Source organism: Oreochromis niloticus, linkage group LG12 (assembly GCF_001858045.2).
Source record: "Oreochromis niloticus isolate F11D_XX linkage group LG12, O_niloticus_UMD_NMBU, whole genome shotgun sequence".
In the NCBI taxonomy this organism is placed as follows: Eukaryota; Metazoa; Chordata; class Actinopteri; order Cichliformes; family Cichlidae; genus Oreochromis; species Oreochromis niloticus.
Genome location: NC_031977.2, coordinates 34,310,858 through 34,333,242, shown reverse-complemented (window position 1 = coordinate 34,333,242; position 22,385 = coordinate 34,310,858). Strand labels below are relative to the sequence as shown.

General features: G+C 40.7%; 3 protein-coding genes across 5 annotated transcripts in view; 1 reads left to right on the top strand and 2 right to left on the bottom strand.

Annotated features, from left to right (window-relative positions):
* Positions 1-10,371, top strand: part of prkg2 (protein kinase cGMP-dependent 2) — a 38,526-nt gene extending 28,155 nt beyond the window's left edge. For 2 of the 3 annotated variants that reach the window (XM_005451510.4, XM_013270894.2), the window contains 7 exons: positions 34-123; positions 208-349; positions 1,517-1,680; positions 1,878-2,000; positions 2,247-2,309; positions 2,863-2,929; positions 3,941-10,371. In XM_005451510.4, the coding sequence (XP_005451567.1) occupies positions 34-123; positions 208-349; positions 1,517-1,680; positions 1,878-2,000; positions 2,247-2,309; positions 2,863-2,929; positions 3,941-4,036 (745 nt within the window). In that variant the 3' untranslated portion in view covers positions 4,037-10,371. Of the gene's footprint in view, positions 1-33; positions 124-207; positions 355-1,516; positions 1,681-1,877; positions 2,001-2,246; positions 2,310-2,862; positions 2,930-3,940 lie in introns of those variants that run through there. The other variant, XR_003213154.1, reaches the window with a different exon arrangement.
* Positions 10,372-10,516: 145 nt separating this feature from the next.
* On the bottom strand, positions 10,517-17,179 carry bmp3 (bone morphogenetic protein 3). Its single transcript, XM_003444538.4, has 3 exons — positions 16,431-17,179; positions 14,211-15,133; positions 10,517-11,159 (listed from the first exon to the last, which is right to left on the bottom strand). The coding sequence occupies exons 1-3, from the start codon at positions 16,705-16,707 to the stop codon at positions 10,968-10,970; spliced, it is 1,392 nt and encodes a 463-aa protein (XP_003444586.1). The 5' UTR covers positions 16,708-17,179; the 3' UTR covers positions 10,517-10,967.
* Positions 17,180-19,296: 2,117 nt separating this feature from the next.
* cfap299 (cilia and flagella associated protein 299) overlaps positions 19,297-22,385 on the bottom strand; it is an 80,052-nt gene continuing 76,963 nt past the window's right edge. Inside the window, exon 6 of the mRNA XM_005451509.4 lies at positions 19,297-21,929. Coding sequence (XP_005451566.1) covers positions 21,837-21,929 — 93 coding nt within the window. The 3' untranslated portion in view covers positions 19,297-21,836. The remainder of the gene's footprint in view (positions 21,930-22,385) is intronic.

Below are 22,385 nucleotides of genomic sequence, written 5' to 3'. Positions count from 1 at the left end.
AAGCTAAACTTGTTCGTGTTTCATTTTCTCCAGACTGTATCGCACATTCAAGGATAACAAATATGTGTACATGCTGCTGGAGGCCTGTCTGGGTGGAGAGGTCTGGAGTCTGCTCAGGGACAGGTAGGAGATGCCAACCACTGTCTGGAGCCACCATCACAAAAGCTGCAAAAGGTTTTAATAGGATGTTTGGGTTTTGGTCTTCAGGGGCAGCTTTGATGAACCTGCTGCTAAATTCTGCGTGGGCTGTGTCACGGAGGCTTTCGAGTACCTCCACCGGAAAGGTGTTCTCTACAGAGACCTGAAGCCTGAGAACCTCATTCTGGATTCTGAAGGATACATCAAACTGGTGCGGTTAGTTCCAGAAACTAAACGCATTTTGTCTCAGAACCATGAAAGAACAACACGTGTTCCTCCCGCTTTGATGACCAGTGCATTTCTTATAGTTTGGAGTCGTCAGGCTTAATCAAAATGTGTGTTTCCAGACTCCAGGGTGCAACCGTTTTGGTCTTAATTGTGACCAAAAAAGTCTGTCAGGCACAACTAAACATTTCCTTTGGTCACACCTGTGTGTGCCTGACATTTGGCAGGTCTGCCTAAGCGTTTTGCTTTGTTTTTTTCTCCACCCACGTTCTGCGTCATCCATTTATATGCTGTGCAAATTGATGCAGCTAATTCCTCTGCTCCTCTCTGCTCTGCGGGTGCTCTGAGCTCTACCGTGCCCTGATCTGTGACTCACAGGTGCTTTTAGGGTTTGTGGCTTGAGTCACAAGTTTAGTGTTCTGTCGAGTACGTCATGTATTAGTGACATATGGTGAATTATTCACTAATAAAAGTATGGGAGCATGGTAGCACAAGGGTTAGCAAGAGGGTCCTGGGTTCGACTTCTGGCCGATGTCTTAATAACGTGCACCAGTGCATGCAGTATTAAGTATAGTTTATATAGTTTGGTAGTAAGCAATTAAAAGGGCTACTAAAAGAAGCATATGGAACCATAAATACAAAATCATCTTGGACCGAATATATGTTCTTTTGCAGGGGGCTGAATGAATGGGGAGAACACTGTAACTACAGTTTTAGTGGTTACTGGCACATTAATAGTGACAGTTTCAAAACATTATAGCTTCATTACACATGAACACCACGTCTGCTGACCCAGCAGAGCAGTGAACAAATGCTACGACAAGCTAGTTATGGATACAGTAAGTAGAAAAGATAAGAAAACAATGAATTAGGGAGAAATTCATGTCACATAACACATTTTTTGTTGATTGGCTTCGTTTTCATGTGTCTGATAAAACTGCTTAGACGTCAGGATGTTTTATGACATCTAAGCAGACATAAGCAGCACAGTGGTTTCTTAAAGAGTAAAGGTTTTTAATGTAGGCAGGTATTTTTGTGGGAAAGCCTTAAAGGCTCCCCAGAGGACTTTTAAAAGTTTCGACATTACTGTATACTTATATGCTGAACGGCTGACAGTAAACATCTCTTTAAACACTAAACTCTCCTTTTCCAGGTCGACTTTGGTTTTGCCAAGAAGATCAGATGTGGCCAGAAGACTTGGACCTTCTGTGGCACTCCAGAGTATGTGGCACCGGAGATCATCCTCAACAAAGGCCACAACTTCAGTGTGGACTTCTGGTCTTTGGGCATCCTGGTGTTTGAGCTTCTTACCGGCAGGTTAGAGCATGCGTTCTTCTGTGATTCCAGTCTGCAGCAAGGCTTTGTGGGAGTTAAATGCCGTACAATCATCCTTTCATTCATCCACTTCACTCTGCCCACTGACCTGGAGTCATTTTTACACGAAGTACTGCTAAAAGCTTGCTTAAAAGGTGGAAAGAAACTGAATACCTGCCAATTTTTTCTTCACTCCACAGTCCTCCGTTCTCAGGAATTGACCAGATGATGACGTACACTTTCATCTTGAGAGGCATTGAGAAGATGGACTTCCCGAAGAAGATAACAAAGAGACCGGAGGACCTCATACGCAAGCTATGCAGGTACAGACTCACATGTGCAGGCCAGCATACCTAAAGCTTAAGTAGACACAAAATCCTCGATTCAGATTTTCAGAACAGAGTCTGATGTGCTCAGTATACCTGATACCCAGGTTCATCAAACAGTTTTCCTCAAGCTCTGAACAACAGAGCAGGAGGCCGCGAGCAGGAAAATATAACCCAACCTTCTTGGAACTAACACAGTAATTTGGTGAAGAGTGAATTTCCTGACTTTGATCTGTTTTACAGGCGGAACCCCTCAGAGCGACTGGGTAATCTCAAAAATGGAATAACTGATATTAAGAAGCACAGGTAAGTAGGAACTGACTCATTTGTTGTGGATCTCAGTGGGAAGATTAGCTCCACAAATTAGCACTGATTGAACATTATGGATGAAGGCTTGTGGTTTATAGCCTTTACAATTAGATAATCACTGAACAGTGTGCAAGAACTGTGGGATGCAAACATAGTCAAGGCTTATCAAATTATTGAACTTGCCACATTCTTATTTTACTCCTTTTTTCCTTTACGGAGACAGCATGAGGCTACTGCATTACAGGAAACTATATATTAGTGTCATAAATCATATCATGCAGGGATTAATATGTTGTTCTTAAACGTGATGCTGACCTAGTTCTCATTTTCCATACTGAGCCAGGAATAAAGGTCAAAGTCCAAGTAAAATGTACAGAAAGAGTTCTTGATCCAGAACAAGTGACATTTCACAACCACTTGAATAACTGTTCAAACTTTAAACTGGGACGTTTCCTACTTTGCGTTTGTTCTGACAGAGTCAAATTCATACATTTAAATGTGAAATGATAAATACACTTACAGATGTGTGTTTTCTCTAATGTACCTGAAGGTGGTTTAATGGCTTCAACTGGGAGGGGCTGAAGGCAAGGACGTTACCATCGCCACTGAAAAGAGAAGTAAGCTGTGACCAAACTTATAAAACTTGTAGTTCCACGTCATGACTGAAGCGTGATTAAACTTTCAGAACAAAATACCTGTTTACTGTTTAAAGTGTGCAGGAGACCTGTAGGCAAATTATGGCAAATAATGATTGCGGGACTTTTTAAAAGCGAAGCATCCAGACGTCACTTCGGCTGACTCCGTCTCTCCTTTTGTTGTCTGAGCTGCACTTCAGTGTGAAGGCCGGGACAAAAGATAAAAGCAGCTACAGCAGACAGGATGAGGCAGCTCCCAGAGCAATATTATGTTTGTCAGATTCACCACTTCATTTACACCAACACCGCTCCCAATCTTTAGTTCGCTTCTAGCTCTTTCTTCCAGCCTCCTCCTGTCTCTGTAAAATCTCTCAGGACAGCAACTTTGATGGAGTTCAGATTTATTTTTCATTCAGTTTCCATTTGTTCTTCTGTTCTTAATCTAGCATGTGCTGATTGCTTGATTTTCCCAAATTTCTTACTGTAGTTGCTTATCTGACTTTAACCAGTCAGTGTAGAGCCCGAGTAGGTTTCTTCCAGCACAGAAATACCTATCCTACAGCAGGCATTTCTTCCTTCTTACCCTTACGTGTGCATTATGAACGCACACCAAATGTCTTATAGTTCCTGTTGTGGAAAAATGGACTTAATAAGGATAAAGGAGGTAACTGTCAGGTGAATTCCCAGCAAGACGTGGCCATCATGCTTTCTGCCTCCTGCATACTTTATATTGTTCCACATTGGAAAAGGAAATCAGTGTCCCCCGCTCATGTAGTGATTTATCACGAGGGGTCACCACAGCAAGTAGCTCCACATTTGATTTAAGTTTTATTCCGGCTGCCCTTCCTGACACAACCCCAAAGGGAATTTGTATTTCCCTTAAAAATGCCATGTTGAATTTTGTTGCCCCATCAGTGGTTACTATTTGATTTCAGAGCAACTCAGTGCTTATGCTAACAATCTCTCTCTCCTCCTCCTTCCTTTGCTCCATAGCTTACAGGACCAACAGATCACAGTTACTTCGACAGCTACCCTCCAGATGAGGACAGTCCTCCTGATGAGCTGTCTGGTTGGGACATGGACTTCTGAGGACTTATCCTCCATCTTTCCAACATTTTCCTTCCACTGCACACATTAACAACTAAAGTATAATAGGAAAAGTGGACTTACAGGTGACTTTACATCACCTCAGCCATGGTTTAGCAGCTTTATAATTGTCACAGATTGACAGATAAACGAAAATGGGATATTACCAAAAGGTAAACCAGTATTGCTCCTGCATCTCCATACAGTATGTGCACATTTGAATGGAAGCCTTCAAGGTGTAAAGGTTTACTGCTCGACTTTGCTTTTACTCTCTGTTTCACACTATCTTTGACAAAGATGTCGAGAAAAATCGATGCGATTCGAAACAGTTTTAAGCTGCTCCAACAGCCGTGTCAGCATTCAGCATTCGAACAAAACTGGATGTGAAATCTTTTACAAGCTTTTACCTCAGAGGAGTTGGGCCACCACCACGACATTTGCCAGGAGCAGATTAAGAACATTACCAGAAAGGATTTTAATAATAGCAACAAAACAGAAGGTTCTGGTTAATGTTGGTCAGTGTCACATTAATTAGCATGAAGCTGCCTAGCTTGACATACAGGATTAATGTATTAATCATTAACCCAGACAAAACTTCAGATGTAGCCCCGTTATGCAACAAAAAAAGAAATATTTGTAATATTTGTGTCGAATCACATTAAGTCAGGTAAGTTAACACTCCTTAGCTGGCTAATGTTAGTAGGCTAATAGGACACTCAGGGCTACTGTGGCTGCACAGAATCAACTAGCTCAATTTGTGGTATTACTGTGGAATATAACATTAGGTTCCCATAGTTAGAATAAGTAAGGCTAGCATCACAGTAGGATAAAATCCTTTCTATACCTTCTATATGACGTACACTCATCAGCAACTGGGAGTCACGAGCCATATTACCAGTTCAACAACTCGTGCAGCCGTAGACACTCAGTAACAGAAATGCCACACAAATGGCTTAATCGGGTCACTGCAGAGTTCTCCTTGGAGTTAAACAGCTCGTTATGAAGCCGTCGCCCTGGAAGTGGGTATTGGGATACACTAGGAGTCCATAATAACACTATTATAAACATTACTGAGCTTCTCTATAATCTGCTGCTGATATGTGCTGCACCAGAGTGGTGTGTTGGATAAACACCCCCACCCCATATTCAATTAAAATGTTTATTTTTATTTATATAGGCCCGGTTCAGAACAGTTGTCATCTCAAGACTCATTATATTATAAGCTAAAGATCCTACAGTATTACGGAGAGAACCTCACAGATCAGATGATCCCCTTTGAACAAGTACCTGGTGAAGAGGAAGCGCTCCCACCTAACAGGTAGAGAAGCAGAACCTGCTTCAGGGAGGGGCAGGAAACTAACCAAAACTACAGGAGAGTTGATTCCATGCAATAGGGCGATATAAACACATGGGAAGTGATAACAGCCAGCACTGTGACTGGGGGATAAACTCCTCCATGTTAGTGTGAGCCCCTCTGTAAAGCACAGTAACCCTGTGAGTTATTTTACAGCTGGTGAAAGAGAACCTGCACTTTAACCAATCCTGAACATGCACTGTATTCTTAAAAACATCTCCCAGTGGCAAAGTGGACATTTCAGGGTAGCTTTCCAGCTGGTAATGCCCACAAAAAACAGTAAAAACACAATTCATTGTACTAACATCACATTAAAGTAACTACAGAAATGCAGAAATTACAGAAATGATTCATGGTCGTGTTTGTAGTTTTAGATTTGCTGAAGTTATTGGGTACAGCTTAAGCTTTTTTAAATTTGCCCTCAGGCACGGTACATTTTATGGATGGTCCAGAAATACTCGGATGGTGTCATCAAGCTTCACAACCAAGAGTTTAATCAGCTCAGCCTTCTTTGCCATAGGTCACACTATTATTATTTTGAATTCCCTAATTGCTCTTTTACTTCAGAAACACTGGTGCGGCCTTTATTTCTAACAGCTAAAGGTAATTTGAGGAGACGACACTGCGTTGAAACCCAACACACGCTGGATATGTACCCCGACAGAAACATCTATGAAGCATCTGTAGCTCCTTGCGCCAACTGTGTTATCCTCACAGCCTCTTCACTTTTGCCACAGATGACAAACATAAAGACAGGAACACCTTCTCTCCACTTGAATCATAAAGTGTGAGCGTCTCGCAGTGGGCTGCCTGAGCCGGAGACATGTTTGGTGGTTCTGAGCCGTTGATGATGTGAGGAGGAACAGCAGAGGCCAAAGTGAGCAGAATGTGTTCAGGGTTTACTGTGAGGTGATTCTGAGGAACCTGGGGTTTAAAATAGTGTGTTTTCCATTTTAAACATTTGAGGTTTAAATCAGTTGTGTACCACGTCTCTGTGTATATACTCAATAATGTAAAGCACAAGCATCCGAAATACACAGTTTATACAATCTAACCTACTTGCTCCTTTATATAAACCTTAAAAAACGGGAGAGTTAATTTGTAAATATCATGTATATTGTAAATGTGTCCTCTGCTTGGTGAATGTATGTGTGAGTTTGGAGGAGCAGTGCTGTTTCAGGACAGAGCTGTGGGATTTTTTAACTGCATCTACACAATCCCTTCAGACAGATCGGTTTAGCATTTGAACTTTTTCATTGTGAAGTAACTCCAGTAATTCCAGTTTCCTTAGGGCTGATCTGGAGGTTCTAGTCCAAACAGATATTTCCTTTTCCTTTTAACAGCCCTAAAAGAGGTCTTACCTGTGGTTGGATCACACTCAAAGATGTGGGCTGTCCTAGAGTGGCCCACTTGTTGCTGCAATGGAAAACTGGAGGTGGATTTAGACGTTGCATTCACAAATTCTACTGTCATTACTGCAGAGGCAGGTCTGATGGTAAAAGCAGAGGTATTTTGGTTAATGGCAGTCAGCTGAGCCCTCTCTGACAAATGAAGCTAGTGGTGTGTGTGAGAGTGGAAGTTGTTGGTTTATTTAAATGATTCATGATGTCTTGCATTGTAATCAGAAGATGCTGATCACAAAAAAATGGAAATGTATCATTGTGTGAAAGTGCAATTTTATGAAGGTAAAAATGATGCAAAATTCGAGAGCCTGTAAGATAAAATGTGGAAAACATTTTAAGCATTGTTTTCACTTTTAAAAATGTTTCATTCTCTACAAGCTCTCACATGTTGCTACATATTTACCTTCGTACAGTTTAGGCCAGCAAGCCCACGAGGTGTGATCATAAAGTTATGAGAACGGGTCAATAAACAAAGAAACGTTGCCCAGTTTGAGTCAACTTGTTGTGCAACTTTGGACCATTTTCAGCGTGGCTGCTATTCTCTCAGAGGAAGTCCCATTATGTACTTGTACCTCTGGTATGTGCTGGATTTATTCCACTGCGTCAAAATGGTGATTCCTCAACCTTTCAGTGGGTGTGCTTCAACCTTTCAGAAAGGCAAATCTGTCAAGTGTACTTTGCACTCAAACTGGACAGCTAAAAACCTGCTAAGCTGTACCTACAGACCCAGCTCTCATCAGCCGTGACAGTGCGAGATAGAAAATCTGGGTCAGCTGGAAGCAGAAGTCTGAGGTTGGTGAGAAATCGCGGCGAGCACACTGAAATTTGTCAGAACTGGACATCTGGGGAGGGATCTAAAAATAGCAGCCACGCTGGAAGCTGAACACGCCTGAGAAGATGAACTTATGCGATTGGCCAAATATAAATCAGGCAAAGCTTTTAAATTTTACGAATATGTTCGAAAGCTCTTAATCAAATTTGATAAGATAATAACAGATGCGTAGGGATGCAGCTAAATAGCTGACTTTAACACTTTAAAATGGTTGAAGACAAAGTGATTGAACTTAACTGGATTGCTAATCAGCACACATATTGTGCTACACTGTATCTACACCTGCCTTTGTCTGATGCGATCCTAAAAATATATATATACACTGTATATGAAAAAAAAAATGTAAATAATCTAATAAAGGGAGCACACAAACCTCCTTGTACATACAGATATACCTTTAAATTTTGGTACTTGTACCTTGTACCTCAGAAACTGATCTTGTGTTATTTTCAGGAGGTACAGAGGGAGGAAATACATGAACTTTAAGTACTTTTCTTTTGTTTTAAAATGGGATACAGCATTTCATAACCAAAGGTTGACAAAAAAATAAATACAATAAAAGTCTTGATAGATTTTGTTCTTGCATACTTTTATTCATTTCTTTGAATGCTTTGGAAGGAGGGTCCGAGCTCAGAGGAGGGAGACCTTTAAACAGTTCACCACACTTTTAGTCAGTAGTGACAAATGTCCATCGCAGATACAAAGACCATCGACATTTCTGAGCTTCGGCCCCCCCTTTCCCAGACCACACCTTTGCAAGATATGCAACATAGAGAAAATAAATAGATGCATGTTAAAGGCCTTTTCCATATACAAATATATTTTATGAAGCTTATTGTACAGGCATTTCTTTGTTTAACCTACAGCACAACATTTACAAGAGAAGATGAAACAGTGAAGTAAACGGTCGATGCGCTGCGCTGTATATGACGGCACCGATTCATACTCGGAAAGTTTAGACACAAATGCAGAAAAAGCAAGGATCCAAAAAGTGACGAGTCAGCAGTCGTCACATCTGCAAAGTTGTACTGGCACAAACGGAGGAAGCCACTTCATTCTATAACATGCATTTCTAAAAATTGTGTCGGCACAAAACGAGGAAGCACAAACTGTAAAACGTGTCAGTACAAAATATAGAAAGTTACACAATCTGCCCTCGGGTATTGACACAAAATAAATGTCTCTGGATTATCAAAATGGTTTGAAATACATTTGAGAATAAATTCCACAAAAGAATACGCGCTATGTTCACTCTGGAGCCTATTTTGTACCATAAGAAAAATACTCAGCTGCTTGCTTTGACTTGAGCTTCACGATGAATCAACTCAAACTTTTTGTAAAGCAGAAATCCACCCATTCAAAAAGGCACTTCTATCTCAAAGACGCATCATTGTAGTAGAGTGAGCTATATACAAAGCCAATGTACAAGTGTATAGAAAAAAACGCTGCTATAATTACGTCTATTTGCTCTGAATAAATATTTGGTTTTATGAACTGTGACAATAACGCACAACTCAAGGCAAGGTTACGACATGTTAACTGCTCCTCCAGGTGTGCCTGTTGTTTGTAGCTGATCTGACTCAAATAACACACCCTCTAATGATTTATGTAAAACCCACTCTGTAGAATAATACACAGTAATAATAATGATGGTCATATTGCTCATACTGCTCAAAACGTGAAAAACAGCAAGGACATAATAATGCACAGCTTGTTTTTGTTTCATCTCATTTTTTCTGCTGCCACCACTGTAGCTTGCACCAAGTACCACTTTTTTGTTTTTCTTGAAACAGAAAAACAGCACAAAGGTGAAACTGAAATCCAAGTAGAGTCAGAGTAGTGGTACCTTTCAATATCCTATAGCTTCAAGAGGTTTTGGGGTGAGAACAGGTAAAAAAGAAAAACTTGCATATGTATTTTTCCTGTGAGAATAAAATTTTGCGAGGAGAGTATTTAAATGAATCATAAAAACTTAATTTGCTAAGTTTGGTAGCAGGCAGTTTACCGCAAATTGTGCTCAATTTAACACTGAAGAAAACGTCTATTTTGACCTGATGGGGCTGTGTTAATTTCAAGTGTTCGTTTATTTTAAGCCATCTACCAATTAGTACGAATGAATGGCTCAAAGCTGTCAGCCCGTCCTAAAGCGCTTCACCCCAAACGTTTACAGCGGAGCCCCACATGTTTCTGGTCCTCAGTAATACTGGTGTTTTGATGAAACGGATCAGAATGTAACTGAATTTGAAGCGGAGCGTCGCAGAGAAGAAAAAAGTCCCAGCAGAAGTTGCACCCCTACAAAAATCCATCTTCTGCTGGGTTTTAAAGGCAGCCAAATTACTTTTTCAGAAATGTTATCCACCTCCACCTCCGAGACCTCACACAACACTTTCCATCAGTTTCTAACAGAAGAGTACATCAACAACATATTTCTCCTTCAGCTGCCTCTCACTGAGCATTAATTTTTGCAATTCTGGCCTCACGCTAACAAGTTAATCTGGCCTCACCTATGAGGTTTACTCATAAAGCTTTTTCATTTTCTCGGTGAAGCAAAACATGCCTCAGAATGTCCCTGTTAATGAGGAGACCACATAAATGTAGCTTACTCGTCCACCTATAATAAACTCTAAAAAAATGTTGGTTCTGTACAACAACAGAGTTAAACATAAATATGTAAAGCAACCTAAAAGTCTACGTCACAATTCTGGCTTTGGAATCTAATATAACCCTTTATAGCAGCCAAGCCAAAAAATGATACAATAACTTCTCGTATGGTGAATAACACAGTGATAGTACAGACATAAATACTTACACATAGTAACAAAAACCATGCAAATGCGAGCAGAGGTGACCTGGAGGTGACAACTTCAAGCTATGAAGGAGAGAAAGATGAGTACAACCACCCCGCCCTCCCACGGGCACCAGCTGAAATGAAGATCTTTTTGGTTTTTCCTGAAAAGTGAATATTTTCCTTCAGTTTTTGTCTCTTTTATGCCTCAGCTGGTGTTTGTATGCCTTGATAGTGGGTTTATGATCGCGTCCACCCTGCCGTCGGCCAACTGATAACTGAGCAGCGATGATAAATACGTTTAAAATACAACTTTTACTAGGATAACTCACGCGATCCATTTCTTCCCACTGACAGTCACATCGTCACCTGGAACAACAGGCGGTGCTCTCCTCCAGTGCAAAAGGGAAGTTGTATTCACTTGATATTTGTATCTGAGTGAGTGTATGACTGCAGGAACAGGAGAAGAGACCGTATTTTTGGCTGTATGTGGGTTTTTTTTTTTTTACTTCTCTTTATGACATGAGGTGTGTGCGATGAGGCCTGGGAGGAAAAAGAAACTATCTACAGGCGCAGGAATCTACTGTCATGTTGGGGTAGACTTTCAGCACCACATTCTTGTCCTCGTCAAAGAAAAGGATGCTGAGGGAAGACATCTTCTCGGGGACGCAGCACGGCTCGGGGATGCCTGGGACGACGCCCACCGCCCGCACTATGCTCTGGATGGTGGCGTGGTTAGATGGCTTCAGAGCCTTAAAAAAGGGAGAAAAAGAAATGTCATTTTAAAAGTAAAAGTTAGACAGTTCTGAACTTTTGATGAGCCAACAGGACATGTTTCTAACAAGCTGGGTCTTGTTTTCCAGAGTCACAGAAACCCAGAGTGATAGCAAATATTCACACATACATTTCTTTTTCCTTCTACCGAACATATTTGAAAGCGGAAAAAAGACATTCAAAACGTCGCCAAATTTATAACCAATTCAACGATATCAAAGTTTACTTGTTGCTGACGTTGTGCACATGTAGTTTTCTTATTTGCCATTTAAGATCATATATAATCTTATTTGTCAAGGACATAGCAATATTATTCAGTGCGACTAGCATGCAGCATTGGCCGAAGGGTTTAAGTTCTACACGCCCAGCAGTTCACCTGCACAGCTGCTTCATTCTCAACAGGAACCAGTAAGCGATAGAAGTCTTCCCACACCACTCCACAGAAAAAAAAGTGCACCCTTTAATCATGGCTATTTAGAAGCTTCTAAAACTTTAACCTGACAAAAGAGACACAGCGTTTTCTGCACAGGCTGAGCAGAAAAGCTGCGGGAGAGGGAGGCGGTCGCCTTAAAAGCCCTAGGCTTTACTTCTGGGACTAATTACCTCCGACTACAAAGACTTGTGACTCCGACTTAATGAATTAAGTGGATGTAGCTCGTGCATTCCGGCCATGTTTAAAATACCTGCATGGTTATCTTATCACCGGTGCCACAAGCTAGACGGGAAGTTGATGTTTAACATCAGGCAGATGTTTTTTTTGTGTCTCTCACTTATTTCTGTCTTCTGTGTAAAGGCCTAGCTTTATCCTCTCTAGATACTTCCTTCAAGATACTTGTTGGTTTGTTTTAGGTAATAAAGTTTTTATTGAATTTTGATGAGGAGGTCAACCAGCTGTTTATGAGGACACCGATTTTCTTACTAAGCATTTTAGATGACATCATCTGTAGCTTCACTATTACTGCAGGTTTAATACAGTAGGACTGCTTTGGGCTAAATCTAGATTTACATCTGATGTGCATCTTTAAAGACAAAGACTAAGATACAATCCGAAGATAAAAGCATGAAGAACTATCTGCACAACTACTGTAACTACTTTAACCCTGCTGTTGAAGATTAAAGCCAATGACATAAGGCTTGCCATTGTTGCCTGTTATATAAAACAGAAAGATAGCAGGAACCTCTGAGGTTGATTTTACCCATGTTAAGTTAATGCAAAGCAGTAAAGAGACATCTGAGCCATCTGAATGTAGCCTGTCCTATTTACATAATGTATACCATACTGGAAAAAAAAAAAAAAAAAAATGTGTTTAAAGACTTATGTCTGCAGTCTTTAGTGATGGAGCCAAACAATTTCTACAGGGGTCGCCAGGCCAAGACTATTACGCACACGGGTGGTACAGAAACTGATGGCTCTAACTTTCATTCTTATCATTTGCTTATGCAGGCATGACTGCCATTTAGGACTGCGTCATAAGGAATCATAAATAATCACCATGTAAAGAAATGGTTTTTAAAATAAGTTACTGTAGAAAAAACAGGAGCTACTAGATGTAACTTTAGTTTATAAGTATGGGGATGACCACTTAATGGGCTTCACTACTGTCAGGTAGCCAGAGCGGAGGCTATTAAGGACGTTTGCAAGTACGTAGACGGTTAAATGTTCTTTCCTTTGCTAACCAGCACCACAAATTCTGCTTGGTTAGACAAGTTATTTGCTTTTCATTATAGCAACTAAATGGACATCATCCTTTCAGAACAAGAAGCTGTAAATAAACAGGGTAGGAAGTCATCATATGCTATGACTGGAGCCATTAGTAAATTCACTCTGAGACCTGCAAATGATAAAGTTGCAAAGATGGGCTGCTGGTGCTAGCATTGCTAATGTTAGCCACACACAGCACATGAATCTAGGGCAAAATATCACCCATATTTCTGCAGTATTTAAAATATGATGGCATTGCAGTGAGAGTTTGGTTTCTAGTGGCTCTTAAATATTAGGGACAAAATTTCCAGTTGTTTAAATGAGGGAAAAATAGCCCAGTTGACCATCACTTATACTGTCTCAGTTTTGAATGTTTCTAACAGATGAGGTTAAGCATTAACTATACATTTATTGTAGCTATGTTAAAGAGCCATTTGTTAATCCCAGTCTTTTCATAATGAAAATAGATTTTAAACTGTGTTGCTTAAAATCTGTAAAACGCACAGACAGGAAGTTCAGTTAATTAGCATCTGGCTAGCAGTGCAGCCTAGCATTGGCCGTTACTGAATGACACCCGGCTTCTGTTGCATGGTTACATGTCAGTTTACTCTGACACAAAATATACAACAACTAATTTTTTTTATATATCTATATACTGCAGAACTATGTTGCTTTGCTAAGCTGCCACAATTTTCCATTACAGACAGAAATAAATGTGCTATCACTACTTTTTATACTTTTAGACGCAGCAGTTTGTCTGATTTGTTTTCTCCAATTTAATCAACTAGCAGATTAGTCACCATCTTTAATGGCCATACTTTTTCCCTCGGGCCATCCTTTGGTTCTTTGCCCATGTAGAGGATATCAGAAGATAAGTTCTGCTCCTGTGGATCACCTCTAAGTTGCCTAAACTACTTTCATAAAACTTTTATCTGCACTATTAATATCAAAGCAGAACAAAAACTAAATTTAATAAAAAACCATTGGTTTTTGGTTATTTATAGAATTCATAATCTTCAGCTGTGAAAAAACAAAAACAGGTTTCCAGATGTATTATCTAGGGAGTATTGAATTAGTGCTACCATTTTAGGCTGTGATCACTTTAAAAAGAAAAATTCCATCTTTAACCAGCTCTCATAAGTGACACATTTAAAATGATCAAGTCTACCAAAGATCAGTTTTCCATCTTCATATAGCTTATTGGTAGAAATACTATAATTGCCACCGTACTGAGCTTTACCTTCTCTAACCCACTAGTTGTTGCTTTGGCACCTTTAGTACTGTCTAAAACCACTACAGTGTGGTACTACCGGGCTTTGAATCTCACCTTTGGCATGGGGAACTGGCAGGACCCTGAGCAATAGTAGGCATCAAACGACTTGGGCGATATAATCCATTCGCTCCATCCAATGTCGGCAAAGTCAACTTTCAGGTATCTCCGAGCGCAATTCCTGGGCTCGTTCCATTGCTTCTTTCGTGCCTTTTTAATTGTCTGCTCATCAAACTGTAGCAAGGGCATCTTATGCCGTTGATTCTTGCGTGTCTTTTTACGTGGCCGGCGTGCCTGTTTGTTTTCAAATGGTTCGTAGGGAGTTGTTTCGTCCCAGCCGGTTGTCTCATATGGATACTCGGGACCAGGAAGTTCATTATTTTGCAAAGGTAGGAGAACATTCACTGAGCGCTTGTGTCTGGGCTGTGGCTGTCCTTCGGTGTCATTTTGCTCTTGTAGTCCCAGTTTATGGAAGCCATGTGAAATGGAGCCCTCGCCTCTCACTGAGTGGGGCCTCTGCAGAGTGGCTACCACACTTTCAGGCTCTGAAATGGCAGAGTCATTGGCATAGACCAGGATGTAGGGTGAGCGATCTGACAGGAGCTTCTTCCACGGCTGGGAACCTTGTGAAGCTACTTCAATCCCAATAAGCAGCTCGTCGTGGTGTTTGGCCTGGTTGACCACACGAGTTATGTCCTTCCACTGCCAAGATATGAAGTCCCTGTAGAGGGTGGACACATTGATCCGAAAATGTCCTAGAGTCCTCATCTTGTTATCCACAGATGCAAAACTCCAGATGACCATGTGGATGTGGCTGTGCCTCCTGGGACCATGGCGAGCGCAGCTTTTGGACCTGGAGCAGCCCTGGGTGCTGTTCTGAAGGTCTCCAATGTAATAATGAAGAGTAGCTGACAGGATGTCTTCTGATTTGGTGAGGGAGGTGAGGTTGAAAATCTGCAGCTGTTTCTTGTTTATAGTACCTGCGCATATAATGAGTAATATCATGAACAGAGTGCAACACAGTTCACATCATTTCAAAACCTGACCATGGCCTTTCCTAAACTTTACTGCTAGTAATAATAATTAATATGTTTGTATTTCCATTTTTTAGTCCAGCGTTTTCATCATTGGGCTTATGTTGTGCATTTTAGTTGCTCGGGTCATGAAACGGTTGTTCACCCTAATGCAATAGAATTTATTTTGGGATTTTAAAAAACGTTTTAAAAAATCATTAATTACAAAATATTTTTAAAGATCAGCAGGACACAGGATAATTCACCCATGGAACAGTTGTAACAGGCTTTTATTTTGAGGATCGCTTCAATTAAAAAAAAATTGTCACTGTAAAGAAAGACCAGGCCAGTACTTTAGAAGGTTTCTTTAACCTTTTAAACATATCATTGATTGCAACAACATAGCAGAAACTCACACTTATCTTCACTGCTTTGGGATAAAAGCAGAAATTTTAAGCGAAAACCAAAAACTCCTGCATTGCCAAATTCTTCTGAGGATCAATCGTGAAATATGTTTGTGATTTGGGTGAACCTGCCCTTTAATGCTATACCATACAGCATCCGGGCGACAGGAGGCAGTGTAATCTAACAAAGTTTAACCCTAAGTGGCAACTGGTCGCCCCATGGTCCGAGTGATAATAACACAGCGAAGTGTAAACACTTGAGGGTTTATTGGATTAAAGTTACTATAAATGAACCTGAAGAAGAAGAAAAAAACCTCCAGCTGAAAGCACATTAGCGTTCACTGCAGTGGAAACTCAAACTCTGCTACAGCTCAGGCAGTCTGTGCAGCTGCCAGATGCTGGCTCGAGAGAAAATTTATCAAGACTATCTGACAGTAAACTCTGAAGGTGTGAACAGTTGTGCGGCCAAACTATGTTAAATTGCATGCCACCATCTGATGCGAATCTTTTACTCTTACTGGCAAAAGGAATGCGTAACAGGTTGTTCACATTTCCATTACTGGATCAACAGGTGTATTTCTTTCTCAGCTCCGCACACATGAACGGCATCGGTCTTAACGAATTTTACATTATTCTCTATAAAATAAGACTTACTCAATATTATAGATGTTCTTTCTACTTTAAGTTTTATATCTATAGATGGAAAAATTGTGCCGATTTGCATTTTTACTATGCAGGTGATTTAAGCTGAGTGAGGCAAAATGGAAACATCACATAACATCAAAAATGCATGCCGGTCACTGACTTCCATGCTGGTAGAAGTCGGTGTTCTTAATATACATAAAACATTTGATACATACCCCAATGCGCTTTGAAACTACGAACAGTGTTGCCGTCCTTGAAGGGAAATCCAGCGCTGTTGTACTTCGCGTAAAGCATCTGCATGTGCTCCGTCATCGTATCCTGTAAAAGCGCATCCCGGTCTTCTTTTGTCGCGTATTTTTTATCCACCGAAAGCGTAAAATCCACCTTTCGTCTCTCGGGGATATTGTCCGTTTTCAGCATCGCGCACAATCCAACGCACAAATAACTCCATCCGTAAAGCAGCACGATCACAAATCGAGAGTAGAGTGCCATGTTTGAGGCAAAGGAAACGTAGCAAACGAAAAAATAACAGCTGTGGAAAAACTAACACGTTTCCGAAAGTGGCCCCTATCTCCAGAAACACATACCATCACCTGAGTCCTCTGCAAGAAAATGACACCATCACCTTTGACACCGGTCACAACAAGAGAGGAAGATGCGTTATCCAAGTTGTCTCTAGTTTTGATAAGTTGCAGGTCTAAATGTGTTTGAGTCAGTAAATTAAGTCAGTAAAAAATGCAAATAGTAATAATAATAATAATGATAATAGTAAAAAATGTTCCGGCGCGCAGGATGAGGTGTGAGAAAGCAGAAACAGAAAAACTGCGCCTCTCAGACTCTAAGCTGATTTCAGGTCCAGCAGTCAACCGTCCCTCAGTCTCAGCTTTCATTGAAGGTAAAGCATGTTGTGCTTGGTATTATAGGGCTTGTGGGACCAGCTGGGTATTCCTCTCTCCTTTCTCTCACACACACACTGCGCGCACACACGTACACATGCTCACCCTCAGAGGGAGAGAGAGAGAGAGAGAGAGAGAGAGAGAGAGAGAGTTTCCTGTTCAAAATACTTCTACGCACATTCAGCCTGGGGACAAATTATCTCGAATTATCTCGTTATCAAGAGCCGAAGGGGGGGGGTGTTTTGTCGGTTGACTCGAGACGGAGAGCGTGAAAATATTTTACTAAACGACATTCCAGAGGTTTATTGAACTGATTTCAACACCTAAACTGCTGCCACAGAACAGCCCCTCCGTGCGTAATTTCTACTCCGCAGAGCTGCGCGTCTGGGCCGCGCTGCTGAATGAAGCGGCTTATTGTCGGCATTAAAGGCTTTCTTTCTTACTTAGTTTAGTTCAATGGAGTTAAGCACACACATCCTGTACCATCACAGTCCGATCCGGATGCATACTGTTCCCCGCCTTCCCCCCAAACAGCCCATCAGGCGGGGTTTGAACACCCCACCCAGTCGGCCCGCAGTCTCCCCCACCACTGGTCCTCTTTCAGGGGCACTCGGGAGGAAATGATTAGGGCATTTCCCCGCCCTTGGACATCTGATGGCAATAATATTAGCATGCCATGTCTTTCATAGCAGTCAACAGGCTGAATGACTTTAACGTCTTCAGCTGCTACCAGATAAAAAAGAAGCATCAGGAGAGGAGCGTGAAGGCTCTGCCTTCCATTCTACTTTTGGAAACTCTAGGAACCACAAGCAGGCCTGCACTCAGAGAGCAAAGTGCTCTATTGGGATATGAGATAATATGAGGTCTTTAAGATATGACGGGGCCTGATCATTTAGCACTCTGTAAGTTGGATGTTGGACTTTAAATTCAACTCTGGATTTAACTGTGAGCCAGAGTTAAATCCAGTTCCTAATGTGGACAGTGATTAAGAGTATTACTGCCCTCAATAATAAAAAAAAAGTTGTCAAAGGAAAAGAAAACTTATTCAAGTAAAGGAACTTAAACTGACAAATTGTCAAATTCAACATGTATGTCCGTGACTGTTGAACTGGTGAGTTTTAACAAAGGTGCCTGTGGTATTTAACTATCCAATGAAAAACCAATTAATTGATTTCTTTGCTGAAAGACACTTCAAATTATAAAGTATACTTGGTGCATCAAAGCTGATGTTCTAGATAGAAAAAACGTTGCAAAACCATGACTTTATAGATTGAAACAAATGTTCCAACAACACTTTAGCTATAATATTTCGTTTAAATCTAGTTTTTTTTCTTTCTTTTTTTTTTACGTTAACACCCGAAGCCAGTTCTGAAAATAAAGCCAACATGAAGTGTCAAAAACTGCAGTTCCAGTTGTGGCCACTTGAGACTGGCTCCAAAAGTGAGTCAATCTCGTATATTTGTATATTAACATTCCCAAATCTATAGCATTAAAACAGATGTTTTGAACCTGGTTTTGGTCTCGATAGTTTCACCCTTCGTTAACAATTGTACAGGAAGCCTTTTAGGTATAACAACACAGGCGGCTCCAATCAGCTGAAGTCTGCTAGGCCACACCTCTGCTAATTAGACATTTTTATTGGGTTTGTATTTTTGGACACGTGACTTCCTTCTCGAGTTAGCGGATTCACAAACTTGGGTGTCTACGCTGCCCACTCGCCCATCCAACGGGTGACAACAATAACCCATCAGCCTTTTTGGCTGAGGGGTAAAAAGTGGTTGTGATTTTGAAAGTGCTGTAATTTAGCTTAGGATTTAATTTGGAATTTATTTTTGCATGTCAGCAGCTATCAGTAGATTCACAACGTTATTGTAATATCTGCATGCCAATATTAATCTATTAATCATAAGGTTGTTGGTAATGAGATGAAAACTACACAAAAAGACATCAAACTGAGGTGAAACTGAGCTTGTTTCACAGAAAAGACTGAATCGTGCCTCTGCTGCAGTCTGAATCCACCTCTTTGCCTCAAGTTGTGCATATTAGGGGCAAGTCAGACCTCTAACTAATAAAACCCCGCTTCAGTTAAAACCCCAACAGCTTAAAAGCCCAATAAAGGAAATGAAGGGGAATATTACTATTTAACCTGGACTTTATTGTGAAATCATCCCTGTTTGCAAACACAGGATCTGGGTGGATTCCAGTAGTCGTTTAAAATTTTGTCTTCTACAGAGGTAAGGGATTCAAAGAACCAATGCATTTCAGATGCAGTGCACTTGTTTGCCTGTTTGTTTTAGATGGCCTTTTTCCTGTCTTGTGCACATCTGCTGTTTTCATTGGAAGGTATTTGGAATGACTGATGCAACTTTCAGGGTGGGAGAGAGAATAAAGCAGCCAGTTCCATCGCCATTACCTGGCCACATGAATGAGCTGCGGCCTGTAAACCTAAACAGCTGTAGATGAGGATAAAGTGTTCATTTGCCGCCTGACTTCTCATTTTCAAACACAATTACAAAAAGACCTCCAAACTAAAAACAGAAAAAACAGCAACAACAAAAACAAAAAATAACCAAGTAGTGAGAGAGGCAGGTGGAAGGTTTCTCAATTACAACACACCCTCCACTCAGGTTAAATATGCTGTTCAACAAGGCAGTCAACAGAGAAACCAGGTCTGAATGTACTTCTGCTACTTAGTTTTGTAGTTACAGCAAGAAAAAAACCAATTTAAGATCAGTTTACACACCAGCAACCACAAATAGACGATAAAAAATACATAAAACTGCACGAAAACATGTTAAAGACTGAAAATAGGCATATCCTACATTCCCATCTGTGACACTTTTTATAACTCCATCAGACTTTTCACCAGCTTTGTTCACGATAACCACAAAAACAGGCCCAGAACCCCTATCGTCTTTAAAAAAGGGAAGGAAAAAAGAACGAACAGCAATGATTAACAACCCCAAACCAGACCGTCATTTCCCTAACCTCAGTTTTTACAGAACCACAGCCCAAATAGCCTTGTCACCACACATATTGTTTCAATGAGGACAACAGGGTCCAATTCGGTGAAAACAAACAGATGCAGCAAGTAGAAGGCTTCTCTGGTATCAAGCCGGATGAGAAACATTAGACGTTTGTATTAGAATGAACTAATTTGTTTGAAGCTTGTGACTTTTATGGGAAAAATAGTTGATAGATTAGTAATGAGAAAATTAATATAAAGGCGAGATAAATGTGGAGGTGACAGTGTGAGCTTAAAGGCTCAGCAGTTAAGGAAATAAGCTTATTTGATTTAGATGAAAAGATTGATACCACTTGCACGTCTGTGCAGCAGATAAATGTTCAGATACAGGTTCAGAACAGCCACTCATAAAACCCCAATCCTAACCTCTAGCCATTTATTTATTTACATCTGAATCTCCTGGCTGGCTGAGGCCTCTCTGTGTGGAGTTTGCATATCACTGTGCCTGCACGGGTATCCTCTGGGTACAATCTTCTACCCTCAGACTTGCTAGTTAGGTTAATTGGTGACTCCAAATTGGCTGTAGGTGTGGATGTGAGAGTGTGCGGTTGACTGTCCCTCTGTTAGCCCTGTGACGGACTGATGACCTGTCCAGGGTGCTCCCTAAATCTCGCCCAGTGAACGATACAATAAACAGAGGTAGATAAGTCTGAGAAGCAGCATTACTGCTATTTCCCCCCAAATGTTCTACATGCATCTTTATTGTGAATTCTTCTAAACACATTTATCATACAATGAAAATCTGATAATGTGATTGAGATCTAAGCTAATCTAAATCTCAAAAGCAAATAAGCAGATCTCAGATATAGCAAAAAGAAATATTTGAATGGTTCACTCACAATTTGAAAAAACCACACACACGCACACACACACACACACACACACACACACACAAATGAAAAAAATCAAACAGGATACTGAACTTTCTAGTTAGAAGTGTACAACAATAACCCAGGACATGTGCAGATTGAGTCACCAGAATGTACAGAAAACAAATTTATGAACAAATAAAGACTCAACCTGTAGATTTAGATACTGTTACAAAAAAACGAATAATCCAGAAATTAAAGGGAAGCACGTTACTAAAAGCCCTCTGAGAAAATAATTAAAAAATGTCATAGTGAATGACTAATATGTAAATGATAGGGCACTTTGATGTCCCGTAACGTGTGCCTTGCATCTGGAAACATACGGAATGCTTTAAGCCCATTACCCACTCTTCCAGTCCAATTGGAGCTACCGCAGCCTGGGGGAGGACATGAAAGCAACCCCCATCATCTTTCAAAGCTCTTACGCCTTTAATTTGTTTAGACAAACAGCCCAAAACATGCCAGACCAAATGATGATACGAGCCTGGGGTCTCTGAGCAGGTTCTTGCCCCTAACTAACTCTGCTTGCTTGGGTAACTGCCAAAAGCACAGTCAACCTGGATGGAACAATTTAAGGCCAACGTTAGACATAAAACCCCAGAAAGAAACTTCCAAGTTGTCACACCAGTCCATCGACTTCATCCTCTGGGATTCCTCAGTTTAAAGCCTTTTTTTCTCCATTACAACACCTCCACCCAGATGGCATGCATGATATGAGGGGAACAGTTTGTAAATGATGGTGCAACTACAGCAACTCAGTCAAATTAGAGGCTTCCAGTGCTCTCCAATATGTGCCATATGTATGCAAGTGTTGGCGACGGCCTCTGAAGCTTAGACTGTCCTGACGTTGTGGTCATAGATGACAACATGGATGTAGATGTCCGACTGCAGGAATGTCCTGTTGGAGTCCTCGCCAGGACCAGACTGAAACCCAGAACAGAGAAGTTAGTGGTGCTTGTTTCGTGAGTTTTGGGGTAGTGCTGTCTACAGTCTGCAATCGTGCATTCAAACACAAAGCAAAAAACTAAACAGTTGTGATGTTTTCGACTGGTCTTGTGAATTTTCAAGATCTGAAGCCGTAAAAGAAAAGATGGATGTAACTTTCGTTTGTAAAGGTGAAGCCAATGTGGACAACTGTAAAATCTGTAATCTCTCTAATAGCCAGCAGGGGGCATTAGACAAGGACTCAGATTGTATAGAAGTCTATGAGAAAAGGCCCCTACCTCTCACTTGATTTATGACATTAGTAAGGCCTTTCTGTACAAACTTATGATCTCAGTTGCTATATTCAAGTCTTGTTTAGTTGTTTAGTTTAAAGTTTTCATTTTTTTTAGAACAAAAAAGATGAATTCATAGAGACTTTTTTAAACAGCATCTTTA

Excerpts from the sequence above, each read along its gene's own strand:
- bmp3 (XM_003444538.4), bottom strand. The coding sequence starts at position 16,707 with ATGGCACTCTACTCTCGATTTGTGATCGTGCTGCTTTACGGATGGAGT. Across the intron at positions 15,134-16,430 it reads TAGTTTCAAAGCGCATTGGG|GTACTATAAACAAGAAACAG; the intron begins GTATGTATCAAA and ends TTATATGCGCAG. Across the intron at positions 11,160-14,210 it reads GCCAGTTCCCCATGCCAAAG|GCTCTGAAGCCATCTAACCA; the intron begins GTGAGATTCAAA and ends CCCTTTTTTAAG.